The sequence below is a fragment of the Carcharhinus amblyrhynchos genome, chromosome 1 (assembly GCF_965287045.1).
Source record: "Carcharhinus amblyrhynchos chromosome 1, sCarAmb.v2.hapA, whole genome shotgun sequence".
NCBI classification, from domain to species: Eukaryota; Metazoa; Chordata; class Chondrichthyes; order Carcharhiniformes; family Carcharhinidae; genus Carcharhinus; species Carcharhinus amblyrhynchos.
The window spans coordinates 181,329,714-181,353,350 of NC_137324.1; the positions used below are offsets into that span (position 1 = coordinate 181,329,714).

The 23,637-nt window shown below is 43.5% G+C and overlaps 1 protein-coding gene across 2 annotated transcripts in view; it reads right to left on the bottom strand.

Moving 5' to 3' along the window:
* Positions 1 to 23,637, bottom strand: part of wdr32 (WD repeat domain 32) — a 104,857-nt gene that overhangs the window by 65,056 nt on the left and 16,164 nt on the right. For both annotated transcript variants that reach the window (XM_080196446.1, XM_080196438.1), the window contains exon 3: positions 12,660 to 12,857. In XM_080196446.1, coding sequence (XP_080052572.1) covers positions 12,660 to 12,857 — 198 coding nt within the window. The remainder of the gene's footprint in view (positions 1 to 12,659; positions 12,858 to 23,637) is intronic.

Sequence of the window (23,637 nt, forward strand, 5' to 3'; positions counted from 1 at the left end):
TCATTTTTGACCTTGGAGCGAATTGCATATGGCACTGCTCTTGCTTTGAGATGTTTTCGCCGATTATTAGGTTTTATTTTGAGTTTCACTTGAACTCTCTTTATTGAGCCAAGTGACTCTTCAAAATATACACACTTGTATTTATCCAGAAGGTGCGGTAGGTCTGTTTTAGCATCTACCCATTTGTTGGCATTTGTTGCAATCTTCTGCAAGCATAATCTCCCAAATAGAGCTGGAAAATTATCATATGAGGGGGGCAATTCTGCTGTTTGTCCATTGAACTCTACATTGACAATGATATAACCTTTTAACAGCATCCCTCCAGTATATGTCATTAAAATCACATCAGATGGTTTTCGAGGGTTCCATTTTTGTCGGTAAGCGGTCTCAGGAATTAAAGGTACAGCAGCACCTGTATCAACCTCCATCCTAATGCGTTGTCCACTCAACTTTAGAATCATCTTGAATCCACGTGATCCACCCTGTATGGATAAGACGTTCAGTTGGAGCTCATCATCATATTTCTGGACATTCTCTTCTAGTTATAATTCTTCTCTTGTTTTGTAAATTCTTTTTGTAGAATGCAACTTGTTCTTCTTGAAGGTACGCAGATTCTTCTCCTGATTATTCTTCTTACAGGAAGGTAGTATAGTTCTATAAGTTTTGCAATGTGACCCATTTGGCCATAATTCTTACATTGACTACTCTTGCTCCAGCGTTCACTTGCTGAATGGCCCATTTGGCACATCTGTGACATGCTTGTTGCTGTTTTGACTTCTTATGGGCAGTTCCCAACTTGTGGATCTTCATTCTTGCACCAAATTCTGAAGCCTCTAACAGTCAGTTCCGTCAACGCTGCCATTTATACTCCTGGTTTTTTTAATGTCAAAACATGTTCACTGAGCAATCTTCTTTGAATAGCCTAATTTTGGAGACCACAAAGCAGATAATCTCAAAGAGAATCGTCTAATGGCTCACCAAACTCTCGATGCTGTGCCAGACTTTTTAATGCTTTTGTCTTCCATTTGGTTCCTTTAAGAGCCTGAACCGTTCCGCAATGATCACTGGCTCTGGAGAGTAACGCTGTTCGAGGATCTTTGTCAGGTCATTGTAAGTTTTGTTTCCTGGCTTTGCTGGATGGATCAAGCTCTCGAGCAAAGCAAAGGCTTTCTTTCCTATTGTTCTGAGGAAAAATTGGTCCAAGCAGCTTATTTGCAATTTTCACTTGAACAAAATACTGAAAACGCTCTGCATAGATCTCTTATGATTATTTTTTTCAATGAAAAGGTCCCATGTTTCTCTTGCAGGCCAGTGACTCAAGGCTACTCAGTATAGCTTTCTTTATTGTCTTCCCAATATTTTCCTTTTTACCCTGGAGACTGTTGACTTGATTATTAAATGATACCAACCATGCAGCAAAGCATCCCTCTTTTCAAGTATGCCAGATACAGGACTCTTAAATCGGCCTCGCAGGTGGAGGATGTGGTCAAGAAGGCGTATGGTGTACTGGCCTTCATTAATCGAGGGATTGAGTTTAGGAATCGGGAGGTAATGCTGCAACTTTATAAGACCCTTGTCAGGCCTCATTTGGAGTACTGTGCGCAGTTCTGGTCGCCTCACTATAGGAAAGACGTAGAAGCTATTGAAAGGGTACAGAGGAGATTTACAAGGATGTTGCCTGGACTGGGAGGCATGCCTTATGAAGTTAGGTTGAGGGAGCTGGGACTCTTTTCCCTGGAGAGACAAAGGTTGAGAGGTGACCTGATAGAAGTTTATAAAATGTTGAGAGGAATAGATAGGGTGGATTCTCAGAGGCTATTTCCCCGGGTTGAAATGGTCGCTACGAGAGGACACAGATTTAAGGTGCAGGGAGGAAAGTACAGAAGTGATGTTAGGGGTAAGTTTTTCACTCAGAGGGTGGTGAGTGAATGGAATCGGCTGCCGTCAGTGGTGGTGGAGGCGAACTCGCTGGGGTCTTTTAAAAGACTTCTGGATGAATATATGGGGTTTAATGGGATTGGGGGTTATAGATAGGTCTATAGATTGGTAGGTGTTGATGTGATCAGCGCAACTCGTGGGCCGAAGGGCCTGTTTGTGCTGTAGTGTTCTATGTTCTATACTGCCTAGAATCTCACCCTCACCTGATCAGGAAAAACCCTTCTTTTAAAACCACATGAAGAGATTTTTTTCCTTACTTGATCTTCCTTCACTGACACTTTCATCTTTAATCCTGATGCTGTTTCTCCTCAGTCTTCAAATATGGACCCACATTGATTTTTGTCTTAGAACAAAGAAAAGTACAACACAGGAACAGGCCCTTCGGTCCTCCAAGCCTGCTCCAATCATGATGCCCTCACTGAACTTAAAAAAAAACTTCTGCCCTTATTGGGTCTGTATCCCTCGACCATATACCCAACCAGATGCCTCAATGTTGCTAAGGGCCTACCTCTGGCAGCACACTTCAGGCACCCACTACTAAGAACATAAGAAATAGGAGCAGGAGCAGGCCATCTAGCCCTTCGAGCCTGCCCCGCCATTCAATAAGATCATGGCTGATCTGTCGTGGCTCAGTTCCACTTTCCCGCCCTCTCCCCATAACCCTTAATCCCCTCTCTTATCAAGAACCCATCAACCCGCTTCTTAAAAATATTTAGCAAGGCAGCCTCCACCACTTCAACGGGTAGAGAATTCCAGAGATTCACCACCCTTTGAGTGAAGAAGTTCCTCCTCAACTCCGTTCTAAACCGCCTCCCCTTTATCTTGAGGCTGTGCCCCCTAGTCCTACTGTCTTTTTTGAGCGGGAAGAGTCTCTCCACCTCTATCCTATCCATCCCATTCATCATCTTATACGTCTCAATGAGATCTCCCCTCATTCTTCTAAACTCTAACGAGTACAAGCCCAGTTTATTCAGCCTCTCCTCATAGCTCAATCCCCTCAACTCCGGTATCAGCCTAGTAAACCTCCTCTGCACTCCCTCCAGGGCCAAAATATCCTTGCGCAGGTGCGGCGCCCAAAACTGCACACAGTACTCCAGCTGCGGCCTCACCAATGCCCTATACAGCTGCAGCAAGACCTCCCTACTTTTATATTCAATCCCCCTCGCTATGAAGGCCAGCATCCCATTCGCCTTCCTGACCACCTGCTGCACCTGCAAGCTGGGTTTTTGCGACTCATGCACAAGGACCCCGAGGTCCCTCTGCACCGTCGCCTGCTGCAGTTTTTCGCCTCGTAAGTAATAGTCCTTCCTACCATTATTCCTACCAAAGTGGACCACCTCACACTTGCCAACATTAAATTCCATTTGCCATTTCCTGGCCCATTCGCCCAGCCTATCTAGATCCTTCTGCAGACTCTCCACACCCTCCGCACAATTTGCCGTTCCCCCAATCTTGGTGTCATCAGCAAATTTCGACACCCTGCACTCGGTTCCCTCCTCCAGATCATCTATATAAATGGTAAATAGCTGAGGCCCCAGCACCGACCCCTGGGGCACCCCACTAGTCACCAACCGCCAATCCGAATAGCACCCACTGACCCCCACTCTCTGCCTCCTATTTGACAACCAATCCTCTATCCACGCTAACACCCTACCCCCAACTCCATGTCCTCTGACCTTCTGCAGTAACCTCTTGTGAGGTACCTTGTCAAACGCCTTCTGAAAATCCAGAAAGACCACATCCACCGGCTCTCCTCTATCCACCGCCCTAGACACATCCTCATAGAACTCCAGTAAATTTGTCAGACACGACTTCCCTTTAATGAAACCGTGTTGCGTCTGCCCTATCAAGCAATTCCCTTCAAGATGCCTCGCAATTTCCTCCTTAATGACGGATTCTAACATTTTACCTACCACAGACGTTAAACTAACCGGCCTATAATTCCCCGCCTTTTGCCTGGCACCCTTCTTAAACAACGCCCTTAAACACCCTTCTTAAACTCTGTGTGATAAACTTCCCCCATACATCTCCCTTCAGGTCTTCTACTTGGAATCTTTTCTTGACCTTCTCTACGAAGCAAAATCCCGGCTTGTTGTCAATTTTCTTTTCATATCACGTCCTAACTACAAGAGGTTGTGAATTTTAAACAAAGTTGTGGTTTTCACATGTAGATCAAACAAGGTTTCTGGAAAGAGATGTTCTCTGCACTACACAAAGTAGAGGAGGTGATGGAATTGAACAGAGAGGGAATAGGGAGAGATGGTCCAAGTAAAGGCAGAAGGTTTTTTTAAAGTTAGGGCATCATGATTGGCACAGGCTTGGAGGGCCGAAGGGCCTGCTCCTGTGCTGTACTCTTGGTTCTAAGAAAAACAGCAGCCTTTGCAAACATCCTACTGACATTACCATCAAACCATGTGATCATCTCCTAAAGCAACCTGTAGCTTTTTTAACAAATAACAACCTGTATTTGTTGCAACTTACAAAATTAGACTACATAAACTGAGGGTTTAAACCCTAACCCTATTTTAAAAACACTACTACTTACATTCAGACAGTGAGAAGAGCGGAAAGTTCAGTTTGCGTCTGTCTCCTGTCTATAATAATTAATAAAGGCTACCATGTCATTATCAGATTGTCCATTATTCAAGGACATTTTTCACGTTTACCTTGTCTATCTTGTATTTGACTCCAGACCCAAAGCAAGAAAGATGGTTGACTCATAACTGCCCTGGGGCCTCAGCTTTTTACCATTTATATAGATGATCTGGAGGAGGGAACCGAGTGTAGGGTGTCAAAATTTGCTGATGACACCAAGATTGGGGGAACGGCAAATTGTGCGGAGGGTGTGGAGAGTCTGCAGAAGGATCTAGATAGGCTGGGCGAATGGGCCAGGAACTGGCAAATGGAATTTAATATTGGCAAGTGTGAGGTGGTCCACTTTGGTAGGAATAAAGGTAGGAAGGACTATTACTTACGTGGCGAAAAACTGCAGCAGGCGACGGTGCAGAGGGACCTCGGGGTCCTTGTGCATGAGTCGCAAAAACCCAGCTTGCAGGTGCAGCAGGTGGTCAGGAAGGCGAATGGGATGCTGGCCTTCATAGCGAGGGGGATTGAATATAAAAGTAGGGAGGTCTTGCTGCAGCTGTATAGGGCATTGGTGAGGCCGCAACTGGAGTACTGTGTGCAGTTTTGGGCGCCGCACCTGCGCAAAGATATTTTTGGCCTTGGAGGGAGTGCAGAGGAGGTTTACTAGGCTGATACCAGAGTTGAGGGGGTTAAGCTATGAGGAGAGGCTGAATAAACTAGGCTTGTACTCGTTAGAGTTTAGAAGAATGAGGGGAGATCTCATTGAGATGTATAAGATGATGAATGGGATGGATAGGATAGAGGTGGAGAGACTCTTCCCGCTCAAAAAACACAGTAGGACTAGGGGGCACAGCCTCAAGATAAAGGGGGGGCGGTTTAGAACGGAGTTGAGGAGGAACTTCTTCACTCAAAGGGTGGTGAATCTCGAATTCTCTGCCCGTTGAAGTGGTGGAGGCTACCTCGCTAAATATTTTTAAGACGCAGGTTGATGGGTTTTTGATAAGAGAGGGGATTAAGGGTTATGGGGAGAGGGCGGGAAAGTGGAACTGAGCCACAACAGATCAGCCATGATCTTATTGAATGGCGGGGCAGGCTCGAGGGGCTAGATGGCCTACTCCTGCTCCTATTTCTTATGTTGTTATGTTCTTTGAAGTGGCCTTGCAGTTGTATTTAAGAAAGCAGCTCACCTCCACCTCTCAAGTGCAAATAGGAATGCATTAAACACCCACATCGCATGAATTATTATATTCTCAAAATTCACAAGGGACTAGGAAGCACATATAAAGATCTTCGGTAATGAATCCTTGGTTGAGATAGATACAGAAGGGCTTGAAGAAACAGGTCTACTGAACTGAATGGTCTCTTGTTGCACTCTGTAAATTTCCTCTGGGTGCTCCTGTTTTCTCCCAGTGTAAAGATTTGCAGATTAAGTGCAGTGGCTGTGCTCAATTGCCCATAGTGCCCCAAGATGTATAGGGTAGAGGGATTAATGGGTTATAGAACATAGAACAGTACAGGCCCTTCGGCCCTCAATGTTGTACTGAGCTATGTCCAAACCCAAGATCAAGCTATCCCACTCATTATCATTCTGGTGTGTTCCATGTGTGTTCCATTTTTGATAAGAGAGGGGATTAAGGGTTATGGGGAGAGGGCGGGAATGTGGAACTGAGCCACGACAGATCAGCCATGATCTTATTGAATGGCGGGGCAGGCTTGAAGGGTTAGTTGGCCTACTCCTGCTCCTATTTCTTATGTTCTTATCCAATAACCGCTTAAAGTTCCTAGAGTGTCCGGCTCCACTATCACAGCAGGCAATGCATTCCACATCCCAACCACTCTCTGAGTAAAGAACCTACCTCGGACATCCCTCCTATATCTCCCACCATGAACCTTTTGTTGTAGCCCCTAGCAACAGCTACATCCACCGAAGGAAATAGTCTCTGGACGTCCACTTTATCTGTCTCCCTCATTACCTTATAAACTTCTATTAAATCATCTCTCATCCTCCTTTGCTCTAAAGAAAAAAGCCCCAGCTCCCTCAATCTTTCCTCAAAAGACCTACCCTCCAAACCAGGCAGCATCCTGGTAAATCTCCTCTGCACTCTCTCCAATGCTTCCACATCCTATTTATAGTGAGGTGACCAGAACTACAACAATATTCCAAATGTGGTTTCATCAAGGTGTGTACAGTTGCAGCAGAACCCCACGACTCTTAAACTCAAATGCCCTGTTAATAAACACTAACATACTATAAGCCTTCTTCACGGCTCTATCCCCTTGAGTGGCAACCTTCAGAGATGTGTGGGTATGAATCCTAAGATCTCTCTTGTTCCTCCACATTCCTCAGAACCCTGCCGTTGAGCCTGTAATCCACATTCTAGTTTGACCTACCACTTATCAGGGTTAAACTCCATCTACCACTTTCCTGCCCAGCTCTGCATCCTATCAGTGTCTCTTTGCAGCCTACAAGACCCCGCCACCTCATCCGCTTCTCCACCAATCTTGAGTCCATCAGCAAATTTACTAACCCACCCTTCAGCCCCCTCTTCCAAGGCATTGATAAAAATCACAAATAGCAGAGGACCCAGCACTGATCCATGTGGTACACCGCTGGTAACTGGCCTCCAGTCTGAAAATTTTCCGTTCACCACCACCCTCTACCTTGTATGATACAGCCAGTTACTTATCCAATCGGCCAAATTTCCTTCTATCCCACACCTCCTTATCTTCATGAGTCTACCATGGGGAACCTTATCAAATGCCTTACTAAAATCCATGTATACGACATCAACTGCTCTACCTTCATCTACACACTTAGTTACCTCCTCAAATAATTCAATCAAATTTGTCGGCAAGACTTACCCATTATGAAACCGCGCTAACTATCCCAGATTAAGCTGCATCTTTCCAAATGGTCATAAATCCTATCCCTCAGGACCTTTTCCATTAGCTTACCAACCACCAAAGTAAGACTAACTGGCCTATAATTACCAAGGTCTTTCCTATTTCCTTTCTCGAAGAGAGGAACAACATTCGCCACTCTCCAGTCCTCTGGCACTATCCCTGTGGACAGTGAGGACCCAAAGATCAAAGTTAAAGGCTCCGCAACCTCATCTCTTGCCTCCCTAAGTATCCTAGGATGTATCCCAACGGGCCCAGAGGACTTATCCATCCTCGGGTTTTTCAAAATTGCTGATACATCTTCCCTCAAAACATCTACCTCCTTCATCCTATCAGCCTGTATCACACACACATCCTCTAAAACATGGCTGCTCTCCTTAGTGAGGGATGTCAGAAGAAAAGTATTCATTCAACGCCTCACCTATCTCTTCTGACTCCATGCACAAGTTCCCACTACTATCCTTGACTGGCCCTAACGTCACCCTGGTCATTCTTTTATTTCTCACATAAGAGTGAAAAGCCTTAGGGTTTTCCTTGATCCGACCCGCCAAGGACTTCTCATGCCCCCTCCTAGCTCTCCTAAGTCCTTTTTTCAAACTCATTCCTGGCTTCCTTGTGACCCTCAAGCGACCCAACTGAACTTTGTTTTCTCATCCTTACATACACTTCCTTTTTCCTCTTGACAAGACATTCAACCTCCTTTGTGAACCATGGTTCCCTCACTCGGCCATTTCATTCCTGCCTGACAGGGGCATATCTATCAAGGACACGCAGTATTCGTTCCTTGAACGAGCTCCACTTTTCATTTGTGCACTTACCTGAGTTTCTGTTCCCATCTTGTGCTCTCTCATTCTTACCTTATTGCATCATAATTACCCCTGCCCTGCCGTGTGACCCTATCCCTCTCCATTACAATAATGAAAGACACCGAATTGTGGTCACTATCTCCAAAGTTCTCTCTCACAAACAAATCTAACACTTAGCCCGGTTCATTACCGAGTCCAATGTGGCCCCACCTCTTGTTGGTTTATCCACAGTGTCAAGAAACTCTCCTGCACACACTGTACAAAAAGTGCCCCACCCGAACTATTCGGCCTATAAAAGTTCCAATCAATATTTGGAAAGTTAAAGTCATCCATGATAACTCCACGTGACCTCCATACCTATCCATAATCTGCTTTGCCATTTTCTCCTCCACATCTCTATTACTATTTGGGGTTCGATAGAAAACTCCTAACAATGTGACTGCTCCTTTCCTATTTCTAACACGAAAGTTGGAGGTGTTATGGATAGTTTGGAGGGATGTCAGAAGTTGCAGCGTGACAGATAGGATGCAAGACTGGGCAGAGAAGTGGCAGATGGACTTCAACCCGGATAAATGTGTGGTGGTTCATTTTGGCAGGTCAAATGGGATGAAGGAATAGAATATTAAGGGTAAGACTCTTGGCAGCGTGGAAGATCAGAAGGATCTTGGGGTCCGGGTTCATAGGGCTCTCAAATCAGCTTCGCAGGTAGAGGACATGGTTAAGAAGGCGTATGGTGTACTGGCCTTCATCAATCGAAGAATTGAGTTTAGGAGTCAGGAGATAATGCTGCAACTGTATAAGACCCTGGTCAGACCCCACTTGGAGTACTGTGCTCAGTTCTGGTCGCCGCATTACAGGAAGGATGTGGAAGCCATAGAAAGGGTGCAGAGAAGATTTACAAGGATGTTGCCTAGATTGGGCGGCATGCCTTATGAGGATAGGTTGAGAGAGCTCGGTCTTTTCTCTTTGGACAGACGAAGGATGAGAGGTGACCTGATAGAGGTGTATAAGATGATGAGAGGTATTGATCGGGTAGATTCTCAGAAGCTTCTTCCCAGGGCTGAAATGGCTGACACAAGAGGACACAGGTTTAGGGTGCTGGGGAGTAGATACAGAGGAGATGGCAGGGGTAAGTTTTACACTCAGAGGGTGGCGGGTGTGTGGAATCGGCTGTCAGCTGTGGTGGTGGCGGCAGATTCGACAGGGTCGTTTAAGAGACTTCTGGATGAGTACATGGGACTTAGTAGGATTGAGGGTTATAGGTAAGCCTAGTAGGTAGAGACATGTTCAGCGCAACTTGTGGGTCGAAGGGCCTGTTTGTGCTGTAGTTTTTCTAAATTCTATGTTCTAACTTCAGCCCATATTACCTCAGTTGGCAGATCCCCCTCGAAATGCCTTTCAGCAGGCGTTAAGCTATCCTTGATTAACAATGCTACTCCTCCACCCCTTTTACCGCCTTCCCTACTCTTACTGAAACATCTATACCCTGGAACTGCCAACAACCATTCCTGTCCCTGTTCTAACCATGTCTACGTAATGGCCACAACATCATGGTCCCAAGTACTAATCCATGTTCCAAGTTCACCTACCTTATTCCAGATGCTCCTTGCATTGAAGTAGATACACTTCAACCTACCATCCTGTCTGCCAGTACACTCCTGCAACCTTGATACCTTCCTCAGTACCTCACTACCCTCAACAGTAGCTTTTGGACTACAGCTCGTTTTCCCATCCCCTTGGCAAATTAACACCCCCACCCCTGAAGAGCCATAGCAAATTTCCCTCCCAGGATACTGGTGCCCCTCTGGTTCAGGTGCAAACTGTCCTGTTTGTACAGGTCACACCTTCCCCAGAATGTGCTCCAATTATCCATGTAAAAGAAATCCTGTCTCTCCTACACCATACCTGCAGCCACATGTTAATCTGCACTCTCTCCCTGTTCCTCAACATGGAACGTGGCACCAGCAACAAACTAGACATGACAACATACTTTGTCCTGGCTCTCAGTTTCCATCCTAGCTCTCTAAATTCCCGTTTTAAATCCCCATCCCTTCTCCTACCTATGTCGCTGGTACCGATGTGTATCATGACCTGCGATTGATCCCCCTCCCCCTTAAGGATCCTGAAAACATGGTCCGCGATAGCACAGACCCTCGCACCCAGGAGCCAACATACCATCCCTGAGTCTCTTTTGCTGCCACAGAACCTCCTATCTGCCCCTTTAACCACTGCGTCCCCAATAGCTATTGCTCTCCTGCTCTTCCCCCCTCCTTTCTGAGGCACAGGGACTGACTCAGTGGTGGCGATCTGGTCACCTTGGCTTACCGCTGGTCAGACGGCCCCCTCAACAGTATCCAATGCGCTATACTTGTTGCTGAGGAGAACAACCACACGGGATCCCCACCCTGGCTGCTTCCTCCCAGCCCCTCTCACCGTCACCCATCTATCTTCTTTCTTCAGAGTATCTAAATCCCTGAAGCTTTTATCTATGATCACCTCTGCCCCCCAAATGACCTGAAGTTCATCCAGCTCCAGTTCCCTAACTGAGAAGCTGGAGATGGGTGCAATTCCCACAGGTGAAATCAGCAGGGACATTGACAGCATCCCTCACCTCAAACACTCTGCAGGAGGAACATTGCATTGCCTTTCCTGCCATTCCCTCTAGATAGAAAGGAAGAAAGAAAGATCTTGCCTGATATTCCCCTACACCCATTAGGTTAGAGGAAGAAACAAAACAAAAAGAAGAAAGCTTACCTGCTCTCACTCCAAGTCCTTTTTTCTAGGTTAGAGGAGGGGGGAGGGTGGAAGACTCTACACGTGTAGAGTCTCAGGTTTCCTCCCCGTTCAAATTTATTGGACGAAAAAAACTTCCCAGGTCTCATTGGGGCCTACTTCTGGTTTTACACTCCTGGCTGCCTTAGAAAAAAAATTCCGAAAAAGAAAGTAAGTTAAAAATTCCTCTTACCTGCCAGCTCTCTTCACTGAATTACCCTTCTAGCTACTCCTCTGGAACAATGAGGTCAAACCCTCTAAGGCAAGTACCTTTTAAAGGGAAAAAAAACTTCCCAGGCTTTACTGGGGCCTATTTCCAGGGTTAATAGGTGGGGATACTGGGATCAAGCCTGGGTGGAATGCTCAATTGGAGAGTTGGTGCAGACTGAAATGGCCAATAGTCTCCTTCTGCACTATAACAATTATATGAATTACTGAGATTGATGCTATTTTTAAGAAAAACTTATTGCTTTCTTTGTGATAAACAAAGCATAAAATAACCAATCTGGAAGTAGAAAGACTTAAACACTTAACCAATAAAAAGATGATCTGAATATTAGTGCATTCATAACTTTTTTTCTACATCACAGAAGTAGATTTCCAGTATAATGTTTATGGGGAGGCCTTTCCATATGTTCTTTCCATTTGTGTTTTACGGGACGGCACAGTGGCACACTGGTCTAAATTGTTCCTTTTAAAATGAATCACTTCACACTTCTCTGCACTGTCATCTGCAACTTGTCTGTCCATTCTACCAAACTGTCTGTGCCTTATTGAAGTTTAACAGTATCCTCACAGCAGCACGGTAGCACAAAGATTAGCACTGCTTCCTTATAGTGCCAGGGACCTGGGTTCGACTTCCAGCTTGGGTCATCATCTGTGTGGCGTCTACATGTTCTCCCCATGGCGGTGTGGGTTTCTCCGGTGCTCTGGTTTCCAAAAGACATGCTGGTTAGGGTGCATTGGCCATATTAAATTCTCCCTCGTGTACCTGAACAGGTGCCAAAGTGTGGCAAAGCATAACTTCACTACAGTGTTAATGTAAGCCTACTTGTGACACTAATAAATGAACTTTAAACTTGTTTCACCTACTATTTCTTTTCCCACTCTCTCACTGATATCTTGAGCTAACTGTCCCGCTTCCCAATCTCTCTCTTTCGCTTACCCAACTGGTTGAAAATATGTCTAATCATCCAATAATAAAGAGAAAAGCAAAATAATGGCAGTCTTGGATGACATGTCACATTATTGACTACAGGCCTGCAAATATTGCATAACAAACTACCAGTAACATACAATTCTGTAATTAAAATGCTAGCATAAAAAGTGTAATTCTAAAAACATGGCAAAGTAAACTTATGCAGAAAAGAAATGCTCATTTATTTTTAAAGAACTTCAGCTACTATATTTTCTGAAAAATTCAGTTTTTGAAGTGCCCACTCATTGTTAAGCTTTAATTTTTTGGACCAAAAGGAAATGACAAAATTATTTTTAAAATGTACTTTATCCAAAGGTATAAGAAAATATAGTTTATTTTAAAATTAAATTTACACAATTTTGTATTGCAGCAGTCTTTTCATATCTGTATGTTATGTAACACAAACAGTTTACTCTGCTAACATCAAAGGCTTGTTGAAAAATATGCATAGCACCAACCTATTTGTGTCCCATGTGATTACATTCCCATCAAATCCTGACGTTACCAGCAGTCTTGTATTGGTATCATATTCAATGTTCTTTACCCAACTAGTGTGGCCGTGCAAAGTGCAGACCTTTGAGTTGAGGTTACGTAAATCCCACAGAGCTACTGTAGTATCATCAGAGCAGGTTGCAAAAAGCCTGTTATCAAGAAACCTAAAAAGAAAACATAGTAAATACTAATACTGAGAACAATACAACTTCACAGCCACAGAACACTGAAACAAAACCTAAAAGCAATTCCACTTATAGATCTATATTCAGAAGCCATTGTAAATTATTGCACTTCAAATTATATAATTTCTGTCCGTAGTTTTAAAACTTTTTTCAACACAAACTCCAGGATATTAATATACAGAATGAAGCTGAGACAAAAAGGATGAAAATATTAACTTATTCATGCAGAAAGTGTGAATATGTGAGCTTTTCAGTAGCTACAATTGTGAAAGATGTGAACAATTCCAATCCATATGGATATATTATTTGGCAGGGCAATTAATTGAAAGCTAAGAGAAACAAAAAAGTAGGATGTCTGAGGCCTTTGGGACTGGTCCAACGGAAGGAACAGAAAACACCATTTGAAATGTCTCCAAGAATAATGTACATTTTGGGAGTTGGAAGATGGAAGTTCATAGCCTTCTGGAGTTTGCTTGCCTGAGGGAACCAGGGTACAAATGTTATCATCCTGATAACCAGTCAGTAAAGGATGAAACCAGAGCTAATGTTTACTTGGCATAGAATTATTTACAGAGTGAATCATTACAGGTGTAAAGCAGCTAGAATGACAATCAACACCTTTTCTGAAATACCCAGAAGCATGGGGAGCCCACAGTTCCCCACTGCTTTCTCCAGAGTCAGAAAATTGTGGCATCAACCAATTCAGGAAGAGTGCAAAAATCCGAGGCCGAACATAAGAAATAGGAGCAAGAGTAGGCCATCTAGCCCTTCGAGCCTGCCCCGCCATTCAATAAGATCACGACTGATCTGAAGTGGCTCAGTTCCACTTTCCCGCTTTCTCCCCATAACCCTTAATTCTCTTGCCTACCAAAAACCTATCTACCCGTGTCTTAAATATATTTAGTGAGGTAGCCGCCACCACTTCAACGGGCAGAGAATTCCAGAGATTCACCACCCTTTGAGTGAAGAAGTTTCTCCTCAACTCTCCCCCCCCCCGCCTTATCGTGAGGCTGTGCCCTCTAGTCCTGTCGTCCTTCCTGAGCCGGAAGAATCTCTCTACCTCTACCCTATCCATCCCCTTCATTATCTTATACGTCTCTATAAGATCCCCCCCTCATCCTTCTAAACTCCAACGAGTACAGACCCAGTCTATTTAGTCTCTCTTCATAGTCCAACCCCCTCATCTCCGGTATCAGCCTAGTGAACCTCCTCTGCACTCCCTCCAAGGCCAAAATATCCTTGCGTAAGTGCGGCGACCAAAACTGCACACAGTACTCCAGCTGTGGCCTCACCAGTGCCCTGTACAGTTGCAGCAAGACCTCCCTGCTTTTATATTCTATCCCCCTCGCTATAAAGGCCAGCATCCCATTCGCCTTCTTGATCACCTGCTGCACCTGCAGACTGGGTTTTTGTAACTCATGCACAAGGACCCCCAGGTCCCTCTGCACCGTAGCATGCTGCAGCTTTTCACCCTTTAAATAGTAATCCCTCCTACTGTTATTTCTGCCAAAGTGGATAACCTCACACTTGCTAACATTGTACTCCATCTGCCAGGTCCTCGCCCACTCGCTCAGCCTATCTAGATCCCTCTGCAGACTTTCCACACCTTCTGCACAATTTGCTTTTCCACTTATCTTCGTGTCATCAGCAAATTTCGACACCCTACACTCAGCCCCCTTCTCCAGATCATCTATATAAATGGTAAATAGCTGAGGCCCCAGCACCAATCCCTGCAGCACTCCACTAGTTACCAACCGCCAATCAGAATAGCTGCTAAGCAGTACTAAGGGAATCGTTCACTGTCATACGTGCCACCTGTTGGATGAGATGTTAAACCAAGACATAAAAGATTCCACAAAGAAGAGCAGAGGAGTCATCCACAAAAGTTCTGTCCAATAATTATCCCTCAATCAACACCACGGGTTTATCTGGTCATTATCACATTGCTATTTGTGGGTGCTTGCTCTGTAAACTGGTTGCATTCAACATAACACTGACCACATTTCAAAAAGTACTTAATTGGCTGCAAAACATTTTGGAATATCCTGAAGTAATGAAAGATACAATATGAATACAAGCCTTTAAATACCAGCAGTAATTCATTTCCGTAAGTTAATTAATTTGACTTATTGAATATAATCTTTAAAATTTGAGGAACTTGATGGGATGAATAAGGGAAGACTTTCATCTAACTAGGGGTGAACAGTGATGCAGAGTCAACAATTTAAAATTCTCATTTAAATTGACTTGAAATTTAATTAGAGGATTGATGGAATATGGGATGTTTTACCAATGAGAGTAGTTAAAGTTGAGAATATTGCATCTTTGAAGGGAAATAGTTGATGTCATTGTGGCTCAAATCCATTTTTGTGCGCTCCACCTGAGCTGATTTAATTGTTTCACCTCAATGTACACTACCCTTAGTCTAGCTGATCTCATGTTTGAGCACTCTAAGATGTCAGTGACACATCTTCTGAAAGCTAAACTAAGGCTCTGCAAAACCACAGCAAGAAAAAAAACTTATGTATTTAAGTTTCATTTAGTTAGCTTTCATTCCCTCCTCCCCAAAGGACAGGCTAAAAGTCTTTCACAGGCCTCCACCAATGCCACATTTCAACCAGCCACTGGGAGGTGCATAAGAGTAGTCTGGAAGTGAATCACCCAGCTTTTTGTTTAATAATGCTCCTGTGATGGGAATTTCAATGAGTTAAAAAGCTCTATTTAAATATAAGCTGTTGCACAACCCCAATATATGTGGATCTGTGCAGCACTATTACTGAGCATCATTATTTAATGTGCCCATTGCTAACCTTTTGGATGTTGCTGAAACAGTGATTTAGCATCTAATAATGTTGATGATCATAATTAATGACAGTGTGGCCAACAGCTACAGGGAGATTGTGGGCAAGACCCTGATTCACCAAAGTCATAGGTACAGATGCAGCTAGCCTGAACAACATCTGCAAATGTAGCAACAGGCTGTGCCACAGATTGTGGCATGAGCTCACAATTGCTGTACGGCACATGTGAACTCCTGATCTTGGCCGTGCCATCAAGGAGAGAGGTTATGTGAAGGCCTTCCCAAAGGGAATGCAATAATAATTTTAAAAACTATAACCAATCTCATGCACCTTCCAGCAGCCACTTACAGAGAAACATCAGCAGAGGCCTAGGAGCAGGTCACCTGCATGCCCTCCCAAACGGTGAATGGTGCATGGCATGGGGAAAACCTAAAGAGGGGAAGAAGAAAAATATATTAAAACAAAGTTCCCCAGGCATTGCGGGTGCTTATAGTTAACCAAGATTTGCATAGCAGAACTCAAAAAGGATCAATGTACCCTGCGGGAGCTTCCTATTTAACTTAACACATTTTCACCAGAATGTGCCTTAGGAACAATATATTTCTAGTGTATTGAACCTTTTAGACTTTTTTTCATATATCCATGCACATTGAAGCTGTGAAGTTGCAGGACTGCCAGAGAGACAATGGCAAAATTATTCTTTATTTTGAACCGCTTTAAAGTCAGGGCTTGGGAGCAGCACAAGATAATGGGCATCAAGAGAAAGGGGGAAAACAATGGGACAGTACAAACATGCTATGTAAGACACAAGACTTATGTGATGAAACACAAAAGCAAGCAAATGTCTTCCTGCTGGATTCAACGACCAGTTTAATCATCCGATCACAGATAATTTGCTTTAGCCGAATGTTCAGTACACACTTCCTTCACAATTACAATATTGCACCCAATTATCTGGGTGTCATGGTATAACATCATTGAATTTCACATTCAGTTTGGTCAAAAGGGCGGGTCTCAGTCTAGTGTTGGATATAATAAGTGTGTGAATACAAAGCTGGTTAAAGTTAACTGGGAAATTAATTTAAGGGATAAATCAGGTAAACATTTAAGAGATACTGCATAACACTCAAAGAAACATTTCAGCGAGCAAGAAAGACTCCAACATGGTGCATCTCAAACTTTTTGCCCATTATGATCCTATTTTAATGCCTCAGAGTTGGTGAGGCCCCAGTGTGAAAATCTGGAGATGGTGGTGAAAAGGAGTTGAGCATGGACAGAGTTCATGGAGAGAGGCAGAGCTTCACCAAAAAAAAACTACTTATTCACAAGCTTTTTATTTTTGCAGCATCAACCGGGTTGGACCACACAACAAAATTTGTGAGCATTAAGGCTTCAGAGTTGCAAGAAAGCAGTGCAAGTTCCACAGCAGCATCGGAGCTCATGACACCACTAGAGAATCTTGTGACCCTATTGGGAGGGTCAAGACCCACAGTTTAGGCACACTTTCTCTAAGAAAGGGTATATCATACATGGCTAACTAAGGAAGTTGAAGGTAACTTGAAAGAAAAGGCGTATGATTCCATGATGATTAGTGGCAAGTCAAAAAACAGAACATAATATTAAAATCTGTAAAGAATGACAAAAACTGGGGAGAAGTTCAAAATAATAAATATAAAAATAGATAGTGTGTGCTTCTGCACGCATTTAAATAGAAGAGTAGCTAGAGTGAGTTTTGGTCCTTGAGAGGAGTCTGGAGAATTAGTCATGGGAAATAAGAAAAGGACAGGTGCAGCGAACAGATTTTTTTTTGCCTGACCTCGCTGTAAAAAATACAAATAACATCCCAGAACTAAGTGTAGATCTAGAGATGAAAGGATGGAAGGAACTTAAAACGAGAGGGTGAAAGGTTATTGGGAGGGGTAAGTGGAATGTGGAGTTGAGGTTACAATCAGATCAGCCATGATCTTACAGATTGATGGAGCAGGCTCAAAGGACCAAGTGGCCTAATCCTGCTCCTAATTCATTCGTTTGCATATGACGATCATTAGGAAAAGATACTGAGGAAATTATTATGACAAGTCCCATGGTCCTGATGGACTTCATCCAAGAATCTTCAAAGAAATGGCTGCTGAGATAGTGGCCACATTGGTGTTATTGTCTAAAATTCCCTAGGTTCTGGAACGATTCCATCAAATTGGAAAATACTGAATGTAACTCCTCTATTTAAGATAGGAGGGAGACAGAAAGCAGTAAGCCACAGGCAAGTTAGCCTAACATCTATTACAAGTGTTAGGAACTTGAGACAGTTTATATTGCGTGTTGGAATAAGGTACAAGTTTAAGTAAGCTTAAATGTACTTCTGTATTTATGTGCTAAGAAAGATTTTATAGCTTCAGTTTTAGTTTCACTTTAAACTTTGCTCCCATTGTAATAACGTCCTATAATCCTTAAACAAATAACAGGGGATAAAAACAGCTGTTGCTTAGCAACCAGTGGCCCACACTGGGAAAGAAGCAGCAATTAATGCCAGTTTGGAACCAGATAACCTTGATGCAAGGAGCTTTCCACAGACATTTTGAGAAGCACAGAAAACAAGTTCCAGAAGCTAAATAACAAAAGCCCATAAATGGGACAGAAGAGTTCCAGGAAGTTAAAGGAACAAAGAAAGGGATTTCGAAAAAGGGTCCTGCTCAGCAGCAAAAAGAGCGCCCCCGCTCCCCCTCAGTTAAAGGCAGAGCTGCAAGGTATAGATCTGAAGATTTCAGCTAGTGAGAAGCCAGACATCCGAAGTGTCAATAGGTTAGTGACACCTTAATACAGTTTGTGTAGCTGTAATGTTGGTTTGGCTGAGTACCTGAAGGATTGAATGTAAGCTTGAATGCATGTGGCAATCCAGTGCGAATAAATACTGAAAAGAGCGGTTGAAGTCCTAGAGCTGGATTCTTGGTGAAGGCGTCCAAATTAACCTTCTTGCTTGAAAGTGGACCAGAGTTTGGAGACCCCTCCAAGTGGAATTCAGAGTTGTAATCAGACCCATTGGTTCACAATGTGACAAGTGGGAAACTGATAAGAAATCAACACAACTTGTATAGGGTGGCATCTCTCACTTGGTTTCAGAGTGTTGGGTGTCTTGACCACATTCCACCTATTGCTTAACGTGGACTGTGTATTTACAATACACAGAGCTACAAAATAAATATTTGTAACTCGTTATTCATACAAATCTGTATGTGTCTGTAAAAGTATCGTAGTAGTGAAAGAGTAGGGTAGTTTAGTTTAGTTAATCTTATTTAAATACTGATTTAAACAAACTAAGTTCATTAAAAGTACACTGGTATTCCTAGGAGTCTTCATCTACAAATCTCAACAAAGAATAAAGTTAGGATCTATCAAGCCAGTTTCCAACCTGGGATCCGGCTTGTCCAGTAATATCAAATGGGATTATAACACAAGGAAAATGCTAAAATCTATTAAGCAGATTATACCAGGGCAATCAGAATATCTTAATAAAATCAGTGTCAGCATGGTTTGGTGAAAGGGAAATTGTGCTCGAGTATGTACTGGAGTTTTTTTTAAGTCACAAGCAATGTGGATAAATGTGGTGCACTTGGATTTCCAAAAAGCTTGTGACAAGGTGTAACATCAAAGGTTACTACTCAAAATAAGCGATCAGTGTGGGAGGTAAATATTAGCATGGATAGAAGAGAAACAGGGAGTAGGGTATAAATGGGTAATTTTCACATTGGCATGACGTAATGAGTGAGTGCCACAGAAATCAGTGCTGGGGCCTCAACTAGTTTCAATTTACACAATGACTTGGAGGACGGGGCCAAACGTACGGTTGGAAATTTGATGACAAAAAAACTGCAGGAAAACAAGTTTTAAAGAGGACATAAGGCATCTATAAAGGGAATTACAGCAGTTAAGTGACTGGGCAAAAAATTGACAGGTGGAAGTATAATATGGGAAAATGAGAACTTGTCCACTTCAGCAGGAAGTGTAGGAGAGTAGAATATTATTTAAATAGAGATCAATTGCAGGGATCCTCAGTACAGAGGGCTCTGGATGTCCTCGTACATGATTCATAAAAAGTGTGCAGGTACGGATGAGGTACCAGAAGAGTAGCAAATGTCTACTCTTATTTAAGGAGGACTACAAAGAGAAACCTGGTAAATATAGACCGGTAAGCCTAACATCTCTGGTGGGTAAGTTCACAGAATAATGCACTGCAAAAGAAATCCTTCGGCCCATCGACTCCGCACCAACACATGAAAGGCCCTGACCTCCGTACTTAATCCCACTGACAGCACTTGGCTCACAGCCTCGAATGTTTTAGCGAGCCAAGTACTCATCCAGGTACTTTTTTAAAAGATGTGAGGCAGCCCTCCTTCGTCACCCTCCCAGGCAGTGCATTGTAGACCATCACCACCCTCTGGGTAAAAAAGTTTTTCGTCAATTAAGGAGGAAAAGAGGGTTAAAAGAAGACATGAAGTTGCTTCAGCAGTCAAAGTGAAGGATAATGCTAAGAGCTTTGACAGGTATATTAAGGGCAAAAGGATAGTAAGGGATAAAATTGGTCCTCTTGAAGATCAGAGTGGTCATCTTTGTATGGAACCAAAAGAAATGGGGGAGATATTAAATTTTTTTTTGCATCTGTATTTACTAAGGAAACTGGCATGGAGTCTACGGAAATAAGGCAAACAAGTAGGAAGGTCATGGAACCTATACAGATTAAAAGGGAGGAAGTGCTTGCTATCTTGAGACAAATCAGAGTAGATAAATCCCCAGGACTGGACAGGGTATTCCCTTGGACCTTGAAGGAGACTAATGTTGAAATTGAAGAGCCCCTGGCAGATGTATTTAAAATGTCGGTGTCCATGGGTGAGGTGCCGGATGGTTGGAGGATAGCTCAAATTGTTCTGTTGTTCAAAAAAAAGGCTCAAAAAGTAATCGGGAAAATTATAGACCTGTAAGCTTGACGTCAGTAGTCAGTAAATTATTGGAAGGAGTACTAAGAGACAGGATCTACAAATACTTGGATAGACAGGGACTTATTAGGGAGAGTCAACATGGCTTTGTGCGTGGTAGGTCAGGTTTAACCAATCTATTGGAGTTTCGAGGCAGTTACCAGGTAAGTGGATGAAGGGAAGGCAATGGATGTTGTCGACATAGGCTTCAGTAAGGCCTTTGACAAGGTCCTGTATGGGAGGTTAGTTAGGAAGGTTCAGTCGCTAGGTAAACATGGAGAGGTAGTAAACTGGATTAGACAATGGCTCAATGGAAGAAGCCAGCGAGTGATAGTGGAGGATTGCTTCTCTGGGTGGAGGTATGCCACAGGGATCTGTACTGGGACCATTGTTGCTTGCATCTATATCAATGATCCGGATGATAATGTGGTAAACTGGATCAGCAAATTTGCTGATGATACAAAGATTGGAGTAGTAGTGGACAGTGAGGAAGGTTTTCAAAGCTTGCAGAGGGATTTGGACCAACTTGAAAAATGGGCTGAAAAATGGCAGATGGAATTTAATGCAGAGAAGTGTGAGGTATTGCACTTTGGAAGGACAAACCAAGGTAGAACATACAGGGTAAATGTTCAGAGTGCAGTAGAACAGAGGGATCTGGGAATATAGACACATAATTCCCTAAAAGTGGCGCCACAGGTAGATAGGGTTGTAAAGAGTGCTTTTGGAACATTGGCCCTTATAAATCAAAGTATTATAAGAGTTGGAATGTTATGGTGAGGTTGTGTAAGACATTGGTGATGCTGAATTTAGAATACTGTGTGCAGTTTTGGTCACCTATTTACAGGAAGGACATTAATAAGGTTGAAAGAGTGCAGAGAAAATTTACATGGATGTTGCTGGGACTTGAGAAACTGAGTTACAGAGAAAGGCTTAATCGGTTAGGACTTTACTCCCTGGAGCGTAGAAGAATGAGGGGAGATTTGATAGAGGTGTATAAAATTATGATGGGTATAGATAGAGTGAATGCAAGCAGGCTTTTTCCACTGAAGCTAGGGGAGGAAAAAACTAGAGGACATGGGTTATGGGTGAAGGGGGAAAGTTTAAAGGGAATATTGGGGGGGGTCTTCACACAGAGTGGTGGGAGTGTGGAATGAGCTGCCAGATGAAGTGGTGAATGCAGGATGAGGGGGCTGTGGAGGGATATGGTCCAACTGCAGGTCAGTGGGACTAGGCAGAAAACTGGTTCGGCACAGCCAAGAAGGACCAAAAGGCTTGTTTCTGTGCTGTAGTGTTCTATGATCAAATACTCCCAAACCTCCCACCCCTCATTTTTAATTTGTGTCCTCTCGTAACTGACCCTTCAATTACGGAGAACAGCTGCTTCCTATCCATCCAGTCCATGCCTCTCAATCTTGTATACCTCAATTAGTCTTCTCTGTTTCAATGAAAACAACCCAAGTCTATCCAACTTCTTTTCAGAACTTAAATGTTCCATCCCAGGCAACATCCTGGTGAATCTCCTTTGCACCCTCTCCAGTGTGTTCACATCCTTCTGATAATGTGGTGACCAGAACTGCACATGGTACTCCAGCTGTAGCCTCACCAAAGTTCTATACAACTCCAAAATGACCTCTTTGCTCGTGTAATCTATGCCTCAATTCATAAAGGCGAGTATGCCATATGCCCATCAACCTGCCTTTCTGCCTTCAGAGGTCGATGGACAAAAACACCATGGTCCCTTTGTTCCTTGGAACTTCCCAGTGTCAGACCTTTCATAGTATACTCCCTTTCAAACTACTCCTTCCAAAGTGTAGCATCTCTCACTTTTCAGGGTTTATATTCCATTTGCCACTTTTCCGCCCATTTGACCATCTTGTCTCTATCTCTTGTAACGCAAGACACTCAACCTCACTGTTAACCACCCGGCCAATCTTTGTGTCATCGGCAAACTTACTGATCTTACCCCACGTGCAGTCATCCATGTCATTTATATAAATGACAAAGAGGGGTCCCAGTACGGATCCATGGCACGACACTGATCACTGGCCTCCAGTCACTGAAGCAGCCATTTGTCATCACCCTCTGTTTCCTGCACTCCTTCAGGACATAGAGACGCCGCCGCACCTGGAGTATTGTGTTTAGTTTTGGTAGCCTTGCTATAGGAAAGATGTTATGAAACTGGACAGAGTGTAAATGATATTTGAGGATGTTGCCAGGACTCAAGGGACTGAGTTATAGGGAGAGATTGGACAAGCTAGGGCTTTTTTTGTATGGAGCGTGGGGGACTGAGGGGTGACCTTAAAGAGGTTTATAAGGTCATGAGAGGGATGGATAGGGTGGATGCTTTTTCCCAGAGTCGTGGAATTGAGAAGTTTTGTTTTTTTTTACACAGAGGGTGGTACGTATGTGAAATGAGCTAACAGAGGAAGTGATTGAAACATAAAAACCCAATGATGCAGAAGGAAGCCATTCAGCCCATCGAGTCTGCACAACAATTCCATCAGGTCCTATCCCCGTAATCCCACATATTTACCATACTAATCTCTCTAACCTACACATCCCGGACATTAAGGGGCAATTTAAAATGGCCAATGCACCTAACAAGCACATCTTTGGACTGTGAGAGGAAACCCACGCAGACACGGGTGAACCAAGCTGGGAATCAAACCCAGGTCCTTGGGGCTGTGAGGCAGCAGTGCTAACCACTGTGCCATAATGCCGCCCATTGAGGCAGGGACATCAACAAGATTTAAAAGGCATTTAGACAGACAGATGGAGAGGAAAAGTTGGGAGCATGTGCCAAATGCAGGCAAATAGGGTTAGTTTAGTTAGGCATTTTGGTCGGCATGGACCAATTTGGGTCGAAGGACTTGTCTCCATGCCACAGATTCTATACAGAGCGCGATTTGGAAGGCAAACAAAAGTTATTGTTTATTGCAAGGGGAGTGGATTACAAAAATAGGGAATTGCTACAGCTGTATAAGGCCTTGA